This window comes from Castanea sativa, chromosome 9 (genome assembly GCF_040712315.1).
Source record: "Castanea sativa cultivar Marrone di Chiusa Pesio chromosome 9, ASM4071231v1".
In the NCBI taxonomy this organism is placed as follows: Eukaryota; Viridiplantae; Streptophyta; class Magnoliopsida; order Fagales; family Fagaceae; genus Castanea; species Castanea sativa.
The window spans coordinates 16,123,442-16,142,661 of record NC_134021.1 but is presented as its reverse complement, the minus strand read 5'-3'; the positions used below and the strand labels follow the sequence as shown (position 1 = coordinate 16,142,661).

The window sequence follows — 19,220 nt, the reverse complement described above, 5'->3', positions numbered from 1 at the left end:
CTCGACAAGTCACAGTAAATCGAGGTTTCCCGGGTCCAAATCGCAATTACACGAGTTACAAAAAGTATAAAACAACAGTAGCTGTAAGGGTCCGTTTGGATAGAACTTATTGCTGAAAACTGAAAACTGAAAACAATGTAGCAAAATAATTTTTAAATGTGTAAATAATGCTGTGGGACCCACTTTAATAAAAAATTGCTAAAAAAATACATGTACAGTGCGCACTTGGCCCCCACAGCAGCGGAAAAAAAAAAAAAAAAAAAAAAAAAAAGGGCAAAACGTGGATGCAGCAATAAGCTGCATCCAAACGCCCTCTAAGAGAGAGGGCGATTTCTAAAAACGAAACCAACAACATCTGCAAGAGTAAATGCGAATTTTACAAAACTGATACTAATTAATTTGACATTTGAAGAGCATATTAGTAAATGTTTTTTTTTTTGAGAATCCGGTAAATGTTGTTATTGCGTCCAAAGTCATGCTTTTCCTCTTAGAAAATGGCCACCAAGACCGCCTCTCCCAGCACATGCCCTTCAATCGCCTCCAACAGCTTGTCCTTCGTGACCTATAATAATTCAGAAGATTTCAAATCAATAATAACCTTGCTTTAAAAAAAAAAAAAAAAATCAACAATTAAAAGAAACATGTTAAATTGTATGGTTGGTTCTCAAACATTAACTTTCGTTTCAAAATTATACTTCATATGTTTCACTTTACTCAGCATTTGATTCACAAATTGTAGCCCCTATACCTTCAATCAAAAATTTGTGTTCCTATCATCCTCATAGATAAAAAACTCTAACATGACAAACAGAATTCATGCCATTTATCACACATTATAGGCACCAAGTTGTTAAAGGTCACATCGATTTCATAGTCATCCAAAAAATTACATCAATTTCATGAATTTTGTTTTCCATGTTAAAATTTTTTTGTACATCAAAGATGACAAGGACTTTCTAAAGTATAAGAACGAATTTGAAATAAATGTCAAAGGTTAAAAATTGAGTTCTAAATATATAATCTACCCAAAGAATTATAGAAGCCAAATATATAACCATGTCCATACCTTATTACCAAGGTGCACCTCATCATCCAATGCATAAAGCTTGAACTCGAACCTATGACCATGAGAAGGCAACTTGGGTCCTCGCCAACCAGGCACTTTCAAATCAGTGATCCCTTCTTTGATCCCAGCATAGTCACCTTCCATTTCCTCTTCTTTCCCTGAAAACCCCTCAGGGAGACCCTTCAAGGTTGGAGGAATGTTCACCACAACCCAAACAGTCCATGGCACAATTGGACCATTAGGGTCTGGTGCATCAATATCTTGCACCACAAGGGCTAGGGTCTTGGTTCCCTCAGGCACGTTGTACCATTCAAGTGGTGGAGATCAGTTTTTCTTTGCACCTTGACCTTCGTCTGTGTACTTCCTGGGCAACCTTCCTTCATGGTTTATTGCAGGTGATACCAGCCTGAATTCATCGCTAGCCATATCTACCAAAATTTGACAATTTTGCTAGTCTTAATTGTCAATATGTACCAAATTTCATTGCTTATAAATATAGAGCTAGCATTTTTTTGGGTGTGTTATTTGGGTGACACGTGATGTGATGTGTAGAAGTTTCAAGTTGGCAAGAGAAGCATGGAGTGGAGACACATAGTACATAACGTGGAGCAGTGTGGGGCTTTCTAGAGAAGGAGAGAGCCTGGTCATGTTTGAAACCAGAAATTGCTGCTGTACCATGTCGGGAAGGCAAGCCACGAATTTAAAAACCTTCAACCAATGTACCAATTCCTTAACCAAATAATTACATATTCAATATAAATGTTCGTGAATGGACTATTTTTATTTTTATTGTAGTTCGTGAAAGGACTTGGAAATTGAGATAAATGTAAAACTACAATAAGACGAACCGTTTGATTCTCATTGAAAAAAAAAAAAGAAGAAGAAGAAGAAAAAGACAATAAGATGAACCGTTTTATGGGTTCACAATCACAGGCCCAAAATAACCTTAGAATAAAATTCTCCATCTTTAATAAAGCTAAAAAAAAAAAAATTGTTTTAACTATTAGGTCAAATAAATAAATTACTCAAAAAAAGAGAGTCAAATAAATAAAAGTTCAAACCATAAAGATAACTCATTGTGCAACATTCAAAATAAGCTTATAAATTTATATAATATTTGTGGGGAGTAAAAAGACCTAAGTGGGCATATGGGCCTTTGGACTGTAACATGGAGGGCCGACCTGCTCCAGAATTAAGAATTTGTTAACTCTACGAATTGGCCCATACACCGAGGTTCCGAGGATACAGCCGAGGGTGTGCTTCTCCTCGGACAGATCCAAGGGAACTCAGAGCTTCATTATGAAGGCCAAGGCACAACTTTGGAAAGACTAATGGTTAAAGGGGGAAACCCTGAATCTTCGAGGTACACCGGTGTTAGAAAAATACCACAAGAAAAGGCTGCCACCATCACATTAAAGACTCTGCACCTACCTCCCTGGCCGCATTAATGGGGAAGTGACCTCTGAACAGTAGAACTGAAACTTCTGGTCACTATTCAAAGGTACTAAGAAAAGAAATATCTAGGGGGGAGGGGGTTGGAGCAACACGTGGATAAAGTATCAGAAAAAGAAGTATTTAAGGGGGATGAACGCCAGAGAAAGGGGGCAGTCGGTAACAAAGAAAGAAATTAAGAATTGTAACTTCTAAGAGAGAAAGAGAAATAATACAGAAGTAGTCCTCAGCTTACGTCCGATGAGGTCTATTTGCAGTTATCATTTGTTATTTACAAGTGTTTGTAACTTTTAACTTGTTATCAAGTTCTCAGTACCTCTAACCTAGGTTTCAAGCCCACACTCTACAAATTTTATTGTTTAAGGTTCATTGGGCCTGAGCCCGTAATTGTTTTTGGGTCCAGGTGCAATTGTGCATTTACAATATTTAAAAACTGAAACATGGTATTTATTATTATTATTATGCTTCCATTGAATTACATCAGATCAGATAGTATTTCAGTCTACTATAGTCCATTTCGATCCAATTCGGTCTATTTAGTTAACTTTGGTCCATTTCGGTCTATTCAGTTAACTTTGGCCCATTTCGGTCTATTCAGTTCATTTTAATCCACTTTGGCTCACTTTGGTCCCTTCAATCCACTATGGTCCATTCGGTCCATTTCAATTCACTTCGGTCTATTCCATCCACTTCAGCCTACTTCGGTCTATTTGTTCAATTTCGGTCTACTTTGGTTCACTTCAGCCCATTGCAGTCATGGTTGTCAAAATCGGAATTCTATGTAGGATCGAAGGAGGTAGGTAGGATTGTGGATCGTAAGATCCTACCTATTTTCATATTTGAAGCAAAAAACACATTAATCACATAAATTATGAATCTTCCATAAAAAAAAAAAAAAAGATTTTGATCATATGATGTAATTTGCATGCTCTACATCGCTACGTCTATACTAATAAAACAAATATATTTAAGTTTTAGCGCAATGTATTTAAAAAGTTCAATGAATGTTTAATTAGAAATCAACCAAGTACCAAAATACTAGCACACTTTTTTGTTCAACTCTTGAACTCTTATCATCATCTAACATTGATAACCAAATGATACAATAGTGATCACACATTCACACTATATACATGTAACTTTTTTTTATAAAAAAATCTATAAAGGAAGGCATTAGAATTATTACTTCATTATCTTCATCAAAATCTGTACCATCATCTTCTGGTTGACACCCTTTGCTAACCACCCATCATCTGAAGACAAGTTCTTCAAACCAATTTCTTCTTTTGCATTTGATGGTTTAAGAATTTTCTCTTTTGTCTTCGAGTTTTACATAACGTATACCAATTCATTCTTTTTTTCTTTTTTTTTTTGGTTTAAACAATTTTCTCCTTTTTTAGTGTACTTAAAGTTGTACCAATTTTAATAGAGAATTCTCAATTAGGGGATAATATACTAAAGTCATTTGGTCCTACTATTCCAAATGTACTCCAATAACTTTCACAACCTGAAGAGCTATGTGTTAAGCTCAATATTCTTATAGCAAAAATTTGTAATTCAAGAAAGTCATCTCTATATGAGTCCCGCCACTTAGTTGATACATTTATGAAGAACAATGTCTTAACCTTGAGATTACAAATTACAACTTATAAAGAAGAACTTAAAAAAAAAAAAAAATGATTTTTACGTTTTGGTAGGATCATTAGGATCCCCTACGATCCTACAATATTTACAATCCTTGTGTGATTCTAAACGTTTTGGTGAGGTAGGATTGTAAATTCAGGTAATCCTCCGATCCAGATCGTGATTTTGACAACCATGATTGCACTCTCTCTCTCTCTCTCTCTCTCTCTCTCTCTCTCTCTCTCTCTCTCTCTCTCTCTCTCTCTCTCTCTCTCTCTCTCTCTCTCTCTCTCTCTCTCTCTCTCTCTCTCTCTCTCTCTCTCTCAAAGTAGGGAAAAAGTGCTCTATAAATTATAATGTCCTAGTGCATTTCTTTTTCCTTTGTAATAATATTTCTCCCTTAAGAAAAGATTAATAAAAAATGAAAAATTTAGCATCTTCCTTGTTTTCCTTGGCATCTTAATATGGTCCAATAAGTGAAGTGGCACCAAAATTTATACAAGTATTAAAAGAATTTGTTTTGATTAACACATAATAAAAATTACATTAATAAGAGCATCAACACTGAATGGGCTAAATGACAAATGTAGGTCTCTTTTGCAATTCTTTTACAATTCAGCCCATAATCTTGCTCCATTGAATGTTGTATTTTGTAACTATTGTAAAATATATATACAATTGAGCTACAGTATCATCTTAAATGTAAGATGGTAATGTAGCTAATGGGATTAAAAAAATGATTTTTTAATTCTCTCTCTCCCTTTTTAACTCGGAAATTTCTCTCTCCTCTCTCATTATTTCTCTTCTTTTCTCTCTCTTCCTTCTCTCTTTCTCATCTGCTCTTTGCACTGTTCAGACTTAAGAGCCCGTGAGTTTTGACAACGGTGGAATCGGATGGCTCTGATGGGTCGGCGTGATGGCTTCAATGGGTTTGAATCGGAGCTCCGATGGCTTCAATAGTAATTCCAACGAGGCATCGGTGGTGGGTTTCTTTGGAGGTGTGGGTTGATATGGATGATGGAGGAGGAGTTTGGGTATGCGATTGGCGTGGGTTTCTTCGGAGGTGGTGGGTGTTTTTTTTTTTTTTTTTTTTTTTTTTTTTATTATTTTTTTATCTGGGTTGATATGGATGATGGAGGAAGAGTTTGGAAGATCGGCATTGTGGTGGCTGTGGCATTGATTGGCGTGATGATTTTTTTTTCCCAGTTTCGCCGATCTGGGTTGATATGGATGATGGATGAGGAGTCTGGAAGAGAAGAAGGTGAAAAGTAAAGTAATGGAGATTCAGAAGGTGCGTGTGAGGATAAAATTGGGAAAAAAACAAATAATGGAAAAATATATTTTATTGTAAATATATATTATTTTAATGAGTAAAATAGAAAAATAAAAGTTTTGATGTTAAGGTATTGTAAAATAGTATGATATAATTGATAAAGTAAATTTTTGAGATGGTAAAATATGATAGAATTAGAAAAATGAATGCTGATGCTCTAATATGAACTCAACAAATTGTGATATAGACTATAAAAATAGTTTCCAACAGGCAAAAGCTACAGCAAATAAAATAATTTTTTATTTTTAGATTTTAAGAACTGGGGATCTAAGTATATATGCTCAATATGGTTGGAAGAAGACTGATCGAAACTGAACACTATTCAAAATTGAACAAGCATAAGTCAACGTCCATTGAATGAGGAGAGATAGTGAGTGAGTCGCCTAGACATACAGATTCTTTGTCGAGAAAGTTTGACAAAGTGAAGTGTAGGGCTAAATCTTTCGTAAACGTTTCTGTTACTCAAGAACTGCAAAAAGAGTCACCACCCGTGTACAATTTATTCAGAGTTCTTCTGTGGACACATATTCTTCTACACATTTTGACACAATTTGTGATTGAATTGTCTAACCTACACACAGAATCATCATTAATACTTATTATAAAAATTAATTTAATCACAACTGGAAATGTACACTAACTGTAATAAAAAGTGTGTGCAAAGACTGTGTCTAGACTTTTTGAGTATTCATCACCACGAGAGTTGAAAAACGTGTGTCTCTCTCTCTGCCTTAAACAGTAATTTCCTGAACACTAATCATACCTTATTATAGCCATGTTTCCACACTATTAGCAACCACACCGCACATCTTTACAAGCCCTCCAAAAGGGACCCCCCCCCCTCCCCAATCCTGCATTCTTCAAATCAAATGGCTAATCCGAAGGATTACCTATAGTACTAGCAATGTAGACCTGTCATGTTTTTCTTTTATATCTTCTTTTGATATTGGTTCTGTTAAGTGGTCTCATCACAAAACCCCTAAAGAACTCTAATTTATGTTAAAATAGTACATATATATCACTACCATCACATGCATATCAACAAAGTTGTGACTGATGTGTGTTATTTTTTTTTTTTTTTTGGGTCCTCAGACAGAGAGAGACTGATGCGGGTTGAAGAAGCTAGGTTTTGAGAAGACAGGTAAAGCAGGTAATTTTCATTTTTCAGTGGAACAAGTAAGAATAATTAGGGTTCTACCCACCCCAACGTGAAAACCGGAGACACATCGCACATGTGTGTACGTGTTTGCTTGCTCTCTTTTTTCTCTCTCAATTACTGCTGTTCCCACAGCTTTAACTCCTTTCTTTGAAAGAAATTTCGATTTCATCATTAATGTTGCTGAATAAAGAATAATTCTGGATATAGTATGACAAAATGTATCACATCTGGGAATAGAAGTTTTGCTTTTACTCTCTCTGTGCAGGTTAATTACATCTTCCTGTCCTTGTGATTAGCATTTTGACTGCCGGTTACTCCAATAGCCTAGGTATTTGCGAGTATTTACTAGAGTAAATTGTGTTAAAAATTGTGGTCTTTAACATTTTTGTAATTCACCTAGTACTCTGGTGGTAGATTTACCCTATACTAAACCTAGACATTTTTAATTCAATTTACAATATTATCGATGTATAAGATATTTTATTTATTTTTTAGCTTATAACTAAACTAGCTTAAAAAGATAAGTTATATATAGGCTAGGTATTTGCGAGCATTCACAGCGGTAACTTATGTTAAAAGCTCGGGTCTTAACATTTTTGTTATCCACGTAGTACTCAAGCGGTGGATTTATTCTACTTAAACTTAGAAGTTTTTAATTCAATATACAGTACTATCTATTCATAAGACATTTTATGTATTTTTTAGCTTAAAACTAAACTAGCTTAAAAAGATTTTTTGTAATCCACGTAGTACTCAAGTGGTGGATTTATTATAACTTAAACTTAGAAGATTTAAATTTGAAAGTTCACTTAGTGTATAAAACACTTGTAAATGTTTAGACCCTAAATTCAAATTTTACTTTACAAGCTTATATTCAAACAATATATGTGCGGAAAGATAAATATAAACTATACCCAAATATGCAAACTATTCTAAACCATATTTTAATCACAACTCAGCAGTAATTAAAAGCAAAGAGTAAGGGATAGAGAGAAGCAAATGCAAGATAGCATCGGCAAGTGTTATCGAAGAGAAAATTGAAGAACTTAGCGAAAAATCTTTCCGCCGTCTTCCAAGAAATAAAATGATCTACTAGAAAATCAATTGAGATACATGAATAGCAATATACCCTCCAAGCCTAATATACCCGATGCACCTAAGCCCTCTAAGCTTCTTGCTCTAACAGAGTTAAGCCTAACCTTATCTTCTCTAACTTGCCGGATTCCGCAATAAGCCCATATTGCATCCGCCATCCTTGGCATCTTTCAATGCTTCCTAAAGCTCCAAAAACACTCTCAACACTTTGAATGAGTGCGGGTAGTGTTTGGGTATAAATCTCTTTTCAATGGGTATAACAATGAGAGAGGGAAGGAGAAGAGACTACAAAGCTCTCTCTCTAAGAATGAGTAGCTCTCTCTCTAATGAGGTGGATGTGTTGTAGAAACCTCTCTTGGGGTTTTTCTCTCAATAGCCATACCTACATTTCATGGGTACAAGAGTATTTATAGTAGAGCATGAGATGGAATGTGAAAAGTCAGTTTTTAGCAAAACAAAGTGTTTTGGTGAGTCACTCACGATTGGGATGAGTTGCGAGTTCTAGTCGCCAGAAAATAGAATGGTCAGACTGTATTTTTTGTCCTATAGTGATCCAGTTGTCCTGACCCTTCAACTTCCTGCATGCTCCACACGTGTGCTTGATTTTAGCGGGTGGCCAATCGCGAGTCAGTCGCGAGTTGTCTCTTTGATGCACACTCTTGATCAATTTTTCACATTCTCTCACACACAGCTCTTACATAATTCCCACCTAAATATAGAGCTTCTAAATGCTGAAATACAAGCAAATTTGGCACGGAATAAAACTAACACATGATTGAATAAATTCAACCTTACAAAATTCAATTTACAATACTATCCGTTCATAAGATATTTTATTTTCTTAGCTTAAAAATAAACTAGCTTAAAAGGATAATGTTATATATATATATATATATATATATATATATATATATATATATATATATATATATATATATATATATATATATATATATATATATATATACACACACACGCACACGCACACATACATATACCACATTACATTATGGGGGGTTTTTGTGTATTAGGAGAGTGTATTTGAGTGAATAGTTAGGTGTTCCAACCAAAAATTAAAAAAATGGAAAAAGTGTTTTTTTTTATGTATCAATAAGTTTTGGGATATTAGGGTATGTTTGGTAACTGTTTTTTCATTTTATTTTCTGTTTCCATTTTTTTTTCTATTTTTGAAACTAAAAAACTTGTTTGGCAACCCAAAATAGATTAAAAAAAAAAAATTGTTCTCAAAACTCAATTTGTGAAGAAAACTGAAAATATGCAAAATACTATTTTCATTTTTTAATTTTCAAAAGTCAATGAAAACACGCATTTAATTTAATGAATCTATCTCATTTAATGAGTTAGTATTAGAGTTTAAATCCTAGTAACAACATATTTTATATTTTTTTTCTTCAAAAAACTATCTTTTTCATTTCAACTAACTAAACATGTTTTTGATTTCAAAAATACAAGAAAATTTTTTTTTCTTTATATTCCCAAAAACAAGTTTTTGAAAATAAAAAACAAAAACTGTTACGAAACATAACCTTATATTTTCCACAATCACTAGTATAATTGAATATAATTGATGTATAATAAAAGCGGTATTCATGGTGGATCCAAATGAAAAATTGAAAGTAAAGTTAGTCAAATCACAATAATTTATGTAGTGTGCGTTTGACATGGATGAAATTTGCCAACTTATTTTACTATTTAGTTTATTGTTAGTACTATTCATGAGCCTTACTGTACTTTTTGGTACTATTTAATGGTCTCATTTTACTATTTCAGCTAATTTTTATCTTTATCTATAGTACTTTTAGTAAAAAAATTTCAGTTTCAGTAAAATAAGCGGATCCCAAACAAAATTGTAGTAATTATGAAAAAAAGTTGCATTTCTAGCATTACATGTATTATTTAATAAAAGCCTAGGCATCATTCTAAAAGAAAATATTAGTATATTACAAATGCATTTCATTTCATTAGGCAGCTGTATTATTCTTTTTGTTTTGTTAAAAAAATTTAAACCCATAACATCTTAGTAATTTCAAATCAGAATCACATCATGCGAAAACTCATTGTGCTTGTAATGATTTTTACCTATATTGAATTCATCCTGGCATTACTCATTTGATTTTATGATTTGTCAAATGAGGATTCTCGTTTTTATAAACTGAATTCATTATATATTGAAGCCTATAAGTTCCCTCATAGTCCAAGAGCTTGGTACATTTGTCCTAGACTCCTAGTTCAAATTCTTTAGGGAATCTTTTAAGGAATTATCATGCACATATACTATTTATTTGATATGTGTTAGTAATTAGATGTTCAAAGAATTTGGTGCACCTGAGGTAAAAATAATAAAAAGAAAAGGAAAATATTGCTGTTTCTGTCGTAGGTTTATTATTCAACCAACAAACCAAAACTTTGGGTTCTTTAAAGAGTGGGGTTTTTCAGTGAAACTTTGGAGGGATATCTTGCTTGAATCTACCAATGGTTGAAGCAACTTTGATCCAAAATTCCCTTTAAAAGAAGAGCTGATGAGACAATAAGCTCTTTTCTTTAAATTCTTTTCCACTTAAAGAGAGGAAACGCAAGGAAACATAAATAGTTATTCTCTTGCAGCATACAGTGAGTAACCTCGGGATAAAAAGCTTTGATCGTACACTTAAAAGCCCGACAAACACTTGCCCTCAGATTTAGGCACACCTGCTAACAATGATACATCCACTTCGAATTCAGAGGAAGGAAATAGAAGGACCCCCCATTCTTCTCCTTCCTCCTCTTCTTTCACTTCATGACCCACCTTAAAAGAAAACTAATCGACTATCTCTCTCTCTTGCCGACTAGTTAAACATTACTGTTGCTAATTGACTAATTGTTGGGTTCCTCTTGGGCCTCTACCATTGCAAATAATTTCACAATAAGATAAGCCTTGATGAAAATTGAAAAATGTAAAAACAGTTATGTTTGTAACAGTACTATTCGTTGAGAGATAGATAAAGTGAATTAAATGAGTTAATTCTTTAAATCTTTAATAATTTTGTTAAGAATATTCAAAGGGTCCTTAAAAGATGTTTTCAACTTTTGAATTAAAATTGAAATTTTTAAGAAAGAGTTCTATGATTTGAAAGTTTATGTTTTCTAAATTCATAACTATAAAAGTATTATTTATACATCGTCATTCCTATTGCACTCAAAATTAAATGCTTAAAATTTTCTTAATGAAAATTCTATCGTAGAAGCTCAACTCTATGATTAAAACTCTCTTTTTTTTTTTTTTTTTTTTTTTTGCATTGAATAAAATTCATAAAAGTTAATGTTTATGTTTTAGCCTCTTATGCGAGTCATTCTTCAAAGTTAAAGGTAAGCAAACGTGGCTTTTAACGAGGCAAAGAAAAACCTTTGCGTATGCTAAAGAGATCAGCTGGGCTCTATGCCCCTACCTATGTTTTTCTAAGAATGCCCCTACCTATGTTAGACACCCGTATCCTGCGCCAAAGATTGGCTGACTGATCACATGACGATATCCTCTCCATTCATTCAAAAATATCATATCAACATTATTCCACATTGCTCCCCCTATATATATGTCTGTCCCATAATAAACAACACAACTACTCACAGTTCCAAGTCTCAAACCAAACCAAACCAAACCAAACCCAGTTTGTGTGTGAGCATAGGAACTTTGGCAACCAAACCCAGTTTGTGTGTGAGCATAGGAACTTTGTGTGTGAGCATAGGAACTTTGGCAGTGTTTCTTTCTCTCTAATGGACTACGTTTCCACCACTACTAACCCTAGCTCATCTGGGTTTTCTTCAGTGGGAAACAACAACAAAGAGAAGAAGCCAAAGGGTGGGAAAAGAAACAAAGGAGTGAAGCTCTCCACTGATCCTCAGAGTGTGGCAGCTAGGGAAAGGAGGCACAGAATCAGTGACAGGTTCAAGATCTTGCAGAGCTTAGTACCTGGAGGGAGCAAGATGGACACGGTGTCCATGTTGGAAGAGGCTATTCACTACGTGAAGTTCCTCAAGACTCAGATTTGGCTTCACCAAACCATGATCAACTTTGCGGATGAAGACCCATCTCTATTTCTTGCCGGTACTTATCTGCCTCCACAAGAGACCTATTATCCGCAAAACGTTTTAGTCGATCAAGTACAACCTTCAGAACTAGTACCACGGCCAATAAGTTCTTCCTTCCAATGTGAAGAGCCTGTGCCTTATGACACTAATTATGTGAAATACTAGGCTTTGGTCTCTATGTGTTTGTGTCTGTTTGGAGGGGATGGTGGTGTTGTATGATCTATCATCTATGTGGTGTTTTCTAGAAAATCATGAGATTGTTGTAGTTGTTGTTAAGGGTATTATTTTTGAGGGATGTGTGATAATGGAATCTTGTGTAAAATTCTAATGTTAAATTAAAATGTAGCTCTTAACTGAAACATCTTGTTCAAGTCATTGGTCATACAATATATTCTAGTTTTTAATAAATAATTAGGAGCTGTGCATGAAGCTAATTAGTTCACCTTTGCGTAGAACCACTCCATGTATGGCTTATGAGTGTAGCCAGCTGGCCTGAACTAAACCTGGAAGCATATAGATATATTGTAGAAAGAAGACTAAGAATTGATGTGCGTACATGAAGAGGTTTTATATTGGACTTAGGAAATGCACGGGTCCCGTAGCTCAGTTGGTTAGAGCGTTGGTCTTATGAGCCGAAGGTCGCGGGTTCGAGCCCCGCCGGGACCATTTAATGATTTAATTTTTTTAATTAAATTTTTTGGTTTTCTCTTTCCATGATTTTCATTTCATTGTTTTCTTCTTTTCCCCTAGAAAAGGAAAAAAAGAATCCTTGGTGCAACATCCAAAATGTGGAATCAAGACTCTTGGAAAGGTATAAGATAGAGTGATGATAGACAGACATCATACAAAAATTTACAGATTGCAAAAATTTGTTGTAAAAGATAAAAAGAGCACAAAGCCTTAAAATCAACACACCCCCTTTTTAACTCACCTAGGCCTACAATTGAGAATCATTGCTATTAAGGTCATGACAACGTTGCAATAGCAAAGAAGATTAATTAACCCAAGAATTGTTCTAGAATATGTTAGCTGCCAACTAGAGTAGAGACTCTCTCTCTCTCTCTCTCTCTCTGTATTTCTTTTCTTCTACCTTTGTTTTGTGGTGGGGTAAGCAGGTGTTGATCATGGGAGACTCGATGTCAATTTTTACCTTTTTGATTTTTGACCATTAAAAAGGAAGTAAAAAATCTATTCATTGTGCACTCTCTGACCCAAGAGGAATTGAGAGTTGGGCTACACATTTTTTTCAAGGAAAATCCAATATTGGTGCTTTCCCAAAAGCCCAAATCTCAGTTGTGGCCCTGAGATGCTGACAATGGTTATATCTGTTCATTCGTGTTCACTTTAGAATAGCAAAAAAATGACTCATAAATCTGCTGCATCGTTGTTAGTGATTATCTGCTAGCTACACCCACACGGTTGGTGGCCTTATGGAAAACGAGTTCCATGCACGTTGTATGGGTTTGATCATGCCCATCAGCACTTTGTGGGTGTCTTATTCATTTGCTCCTTGGGGCGAGTTGGGTGTTATTATAGTAACATCCACGTAGCGTAGCCACGCGGGGTCCTCCCAACTCCTTTTTTGTTTACCAAAAAAAAAAACTCAGCTAGCTACCATATTGGTAGTAATATCACATGTACAGTTCCATGACCCCCCAAGAGCACGGTTTCTTTGCCATATCTTTATGACTGAATCTGGACCACTCAATCATTGATTTCTCAACAAGTTAAAAAGCCAATTGAAGTATTAAATTGAGGTCAATTTACTTGGGCTTTTATTTGGCTAAGTCTGAGGTCACTTAACTCAATTTAGACTCCTCAATAATTGATCCCTCAATAAGTGAAAGAGCTACTTTGGTCAAGTCGTAGTCAAGAAAGATAGTCATGGATGCTGGTCCCTCACCCCCCCAAAAAAAAATTATATTCCCTTCACAAATCTCTTATTTTAGTAAATTCTGTGAGAAGTTATCGGTAGAAAAATTTACTCTCATTTTTTTTTTTTTAACGAAATTGATTCTTGATATCAAACTCCCAATCTGTTGTTTTTTTTGTGAAAGAAACTTCCTATCAAACTAACACCCGACTTCTATAAAAAAGAAGAAGGCAAAAATGCAATTTATACTTGCTATATTTGCCCAAAAATTATTTTATTTCTTTAAGTTTGAAGTTGGTTATTTTAGTTTAATAACTTCCTCATAATTATGTACTTGAAAAAGTTTGAAAATGATCATTTTAATCAAAGTAGCTTTACTAAAAAATCATTTTATTCCTTTAAGTTGGTGGTTTTGAGTGATTTATGGACAAAGTTACTGTACTAAATGAGTTGTTAAATGACCAAAATGATTTTTGGATAAAGTTACTGAATCAAAATAATCAAATTTAAACTTAAAATACTAAAATGACATTTAGGTAAAGTCAACAAACTATAATGACAAACTTCAAACTTTAAGTATATAAATGATTTCTTATCAAAAAAGAAAAAGAAAAAAGATGACATAAATGATTTTTGGGCAAAGTTAGTAAGTGTAAATTGTATTTTTGACAATGAATAAATAAATATGATATGGCAATGAATGAGAACTTTTTGCTAACTTATCAACGACAGACCGCTTTCCTCAAACGGCCAATCGCTTTTGCCGATATGTGAAGGTCAAAACTCAAAACTTTCAGTTGTACTCCGAGCCATGCACATAGTAGAGCTAACATGAATCTAATTATGCAACCAGCAAGAACTAGACCATGAGAAACAGCTCGATTTTGTAGATTGTGTACTGTGTAGGAATTTCATGAGGATCACACTTGCATTGAAGATAACATAGAGACTCCAACTAATAGAGGACTTCAACATACATTGCAAAACAAACTTTTCTTGTTCGTGCTCAGGTATTGATGCTCACAAATTCTTGGTTTATATATAGAGACTCCTTGTGCAAGCTATATGCATGAATGCATGTGTTTCATAGACAAATTCAATGTGTCGCTCACCTGTTGTTGAAATTCCTGGATGAGCATTAGCTTGAGCTTGACGTGCTTGCTTTTTATATGGCAACCACACAGATAAACCCAGCTCAGATTTAGGTAAAAAGAACATTATTCGAAGCCAAAAAGGCTACAAACTGGCATTATTCAAGTTATGTACTATTCTCATCCCCCCACCATTTGGGTTGATGATTCTGTATCTATCTACATAAGAAAATAGTCCTAAAAATGAAAAAAGAAAGAAAGAAAAGAAGTCCAAAAAATGAAAAAAGAAAGGCATAAAAGGTTTGCTATGATGAAGTAACTATGAAGAAGAAATGGGGGGTGAGTTATAGCATGTGCATTGAGGGTCATGGATGACCCTCTTCCTACTGATGTCTAGTTTAGAACAAATAACACAGTACCGTCCGTGAAATTCTTCATCTTCCATTTCATCATCATCATCCTCGTCTTCACCGTCTTCTGTGTTCTCATCTTCAATATCTTCCTCTGCCTCAACCTTTGCATTATAGCAGCCAGTGTAAGACAATACCATCATTGGAAGAATAATCAGAAGAATCTTTTCAATGCTATCATCCTGCCATTTTATACCTTTCTCCCAAAATGTTAAGGGAGCAACAACAACTGCTGCTCCAACCCCAAAACCCAATCCGGTCAGTATGAACCGCCAATCAAAACCAATCAAAGTTGTTGAAATTTTGCGTCTAGCTTTTGTGTTGCTGAAGGTGGTGAAGCTTTATCACTTGTGCATTCTGTTTGCAAAGGGTACCCACATAATCCCTTGTTCCTTTTATAGGAATCATTTGAAAACGTAGAAAATTGCTTGCCTTGTGGAATCTTCCCCACCAATTGATTGAAGGAAAGGTTGAGAAATGAAAGGAAAGTAAGACTATCTACAAGTTGCACAGGGATCTCCCCTGTAAGGTTGTTGCTTGACAAGTCTAATGATTCCAGCTGAGACAAATTTCCCAGAGATGGTGGGATATGGCCTGTAAGAGCATTATGCGATAAGTTGACAACACACAGTGATTTGAATGCTGCTAATTCTTCTGGAATTGGCCCCTCAAGTTTATTGCAGTAAATGTCAATTGAGGTGAAGAGTCTCAGAATCTTCACCAGCTCAAACTCTAGACCTTTAGTGGTAACTGTTATTGCATCTTGATAGTAAAAGTGACCAAAATTTAAGAATCTAAATTGGAGGTGATTGGGTTTTGACATGACCTCATCTTCATTGACCATCATTGCCTTCCAGGTAGAAAAGGATTTTCTTGGAAGCTGACCAGTAAAATTGTTTGAAGCTACGTCTATAATCTGAAGCATCGGCCAGGTGGCATTTGGCCCATCACAACCAATGGGCCCGAAAAATTTGTTAGATCGCAAGACAAGGACACGTAAGCTGGATATGTTCCTCAAGTAACATGGGAAGACATCCTCAAAATGGTTGTTCCCTATGTCCAAGACCTCCAAATTTGGGCAATTGGCCAGAGACTCAGGTAACTTTCCTTCTAGTATATTTCCGTTGAGACTTAGAGTTTGTAAAACACAATTGCTTAGAAATATGTCAGGTATTGGGCCAGCAAGGTGGTTCCTCCTTAGATTTAGAACCCCTAGAGTCTCACTCATTATGTTGAAGCATTGAGGAATGGTGCCACTCAAGGAATTATTAGATAGATCAAGAACTTGAATATAACTAGCATTGCATAATGATCGAGGTATATTCCCATGGAAGTTATTGCTTGAAAGAGATAAGAAAATTGTGAAAGTAAGGGAGATACCAATGCTAGTTGGTATAACAGAGCTGAAATTATTCATTGAGAAGTCCAGATATGTAACTCGTGGGAGATGTGTGAGTTGCCCCTGGAGTTTGTTGGAGTGAAGGTCTAGGACACTTAATTGAGAAGGAAGATTCCGGAAAGGCCCTTGTAGAGTCATAAGGCGGTTATATGAGAGATTTAGGTACATAAGATTATTAGGTTTCCAAATCCAATTGGGTATCTCTCCAGGAATCTGGTTGCCTGAAAGGTCAAGAGCGACTAATTTGGATTGGTTTTTCAAGAAAACAGGGAATTTGCTCAATTTGCAAGAAGCCAACTTCAATGTGCTAAAATGGGGAAAGAGCAAGGAAGAAGCAGTACCATTATAATTGATTGACAACTTGTTGTAAGAAAGATCAAGATTTGATAGATTGCGTAGATTCTGAATCTCATCAAGCTGGAAGGAGCCATTAAATTTGTTGGAAGAAAATGAGAGGAATTTAAGACCTTGAAGCTTGAAGACAGACACAGGTAAGGGCCCTTCCAAGTTGTTGCTACTCAAATCAAGGGTGTTCAATGAGTAAGAAGAAACGTTAAATTCCTGGAGCCCACCAGAAAATTTGTTTTTCGAAAGTTGTAGTTTCTGCAGAGATGGATGGGAGAACAGGGACAATGGAATACTCCCTTCAATTGAATTGTTATCCAAGTCAAGATTCACCAGTTTTATAAGCTCTTCCCACTGAGTGGAATTAATACCACCTTCCAGATTATTATGGGAAAGGTTTATCTCTGTCAGATTCTTGGCCATGCTGAATGATGGAATCTGTCCGTTGAATTTGTTCAACGACATGTCAAAATAAATTAACTGAGTAAGTTTTGCCATAGATTTTGGGATTGATCCACTGAAATTGCATCCAAAAAGATCTATTCTGAACAACGTTTGAAGGTTACCAATAGAATTTGGCAGTGGCCCTGAAAAACTTGTACCACTAAGCAGCAGTGACCGAAGAGAACCATTTGGAAGAAATTCTGGCAAAGAACCTTGAAGTAGTTCATTATTGGACGAGTCTAGTGTCTGCAGTGTTAGAACCTGGAAGATTTTTTCAGGGAATGTTCCATTCAATCCACAATAACTGAGATCCAAGAAAGTCAAATTTGTGAAATTTGCAAAAAGTTCTGGAACTGGAGCATTAAAGGGATTACCATTGAGACAAATAATTGAGAGGGACTGAAGCCTCAATAAGGAGGAATCAAAAGGCCCTGAAAGATAACAATCAGACATGCTCAACACCCTCAGAGTTGGCACTGATGAAGATAAGGCCTGACACCATTCATTCCCTGGCGCTGATATATTTACACCATCAAGATAAAGTTCCTTTAGCTCCCCAAAATTCTGAACTAGCGTAGCTAAATCTGGGTTCTCAATTTTCAGCATGGAAATACTCAAGAAAGAAAGGGTAGACAAATCGAGAGTAACCAACCTTGTGAGACGTGAAATCGAATTTGGAATCTGCCCTACAAAGCCAGCATTTGAAAAATTCAAATAACTCAACTTCGTCAGATTGCCAAACTGAGATGGAATCGCAGAAGAACTCAAGTTGTTATAAGCCAAATTCAGAGTCTGAAGATTCTGGAGACTGAAGAGGCTTGAATTGTGAAGTCCACCAGTGATGGATTCGTTGAACAGGTTGAGACCAATAACATGTCCCTCCTTGCTGCAGGTTACACCTTCCCAGGAACAGCAATTTGAACTTGTATTCCAGTACACTAGTGTTTTGGAAGAGTTATTGTTGAATATGAGGTTGTTCTTCAATCCGATCAACACGTCTCGCTGATCGGTAGTATATGTTTGAGACACCACGAAGACACCAAAGTTCAGGAAAACTGAGCATATGGGTATGAAGAAAAGCCATGAAAAGAGTGAAATTCTCATTGGGTGCTGTAAAAAGAGCACAGAGCCTTAAAATAAAAACACCCTTTTTAACTCACCTAGGCTAAAATTGAGAATCATTGCTATTAAGGTCATGACTGTGTGTTGCAATAGCGAAGATGATATACGTTAGCTGCCAACTAGAGTAGAGAGACTTTTTTTGTGTGTATTTCTTCTACCTTTCTTTTGTGGTGGTGGGGTAAGCAGTGTTGATCGATGTCAATTTTTACCTGTACGATTTTTGACCATTAACAAGGAAGTAAATCATTGTGCACTCAACCAAGAGGAATTGAGAGTTGGGCTACACATTTTTTTTCAGGAAAGTCCAATATTGGTGCTTTCCCAAAAGCCCAATCTTAGTTGTGGCCCTGTGATGCTTGAATCAATCTAGACCCCCCAATCATTGATTTCTCAACAAGTTAAAAAGCCAATTGAAGTGAGGTCAATTTACTTTGTTTTTATTTGGCTTAAGTCTGAGGTCAGTTAACTCAATTTAGACTCCTCGATAATTGATCCCTTAATAAGTAAAAGGGCTACTTTGGTCGAGTCCAAGTCTTAGTCAGGAAAGATAGTCATGGTTGGTCCCTTACCCTTTTTCATTATGGGGGGAAAAATTAAAACTTGTGCATAAATATCTTATTTTAGTGAATTTTCTGAGAAGTTATTAGTAAACAACTTTAAACCTAATTTTTCTTTTTTCTCTTTTTTTAGTGAGGTTGATTCTTGAAATCAAACTCGCAATT

At 35.4% G+C, this 19,220-nt stretch overlaps 1 protein-coding gene, 1 non-coding gene and 1 pseudogene across 2 annotated transcripts; 1 reads left to right on the top strand and 2 right to left on the bottom strand.

Moving 5' to 3' along the window:
* Window positions 1-447: 447 nt before the first annotated feature.
* Window positions 448-1,492, bottom strand: LOC142609633 (uncharacterized). Its single transcript, XM_075781265.1, is given in 2 exon segments — window positions 448-562; window positions 1,075-1,492. Coding segments are annotated over 2 exon segments (450 nt in total). The 3' UTR covers window positions 448-530.
* Window positions 1,493-12,406: 10,914 nt separating this feature from the next.
* On the top strand, window positions 12,407-12,480 carry TRNAI-UAU (transfer RNA isoleucine (anticodon UAU)). The gene has a single exon. It is a non-coding gene; the product is annotated as a tRNA-Ile (tRNA).
* A 2,599-nt stretch (window positions 12,481-15,079) lies between these two features.
* On the bottom strand, window positions 15,080-18,571 carry LOC142610646 (receptor-like protein 7; annotated as a pseudogene).
* Window positions 18,572-19,220: the final 649 nt, after the last annotated feature.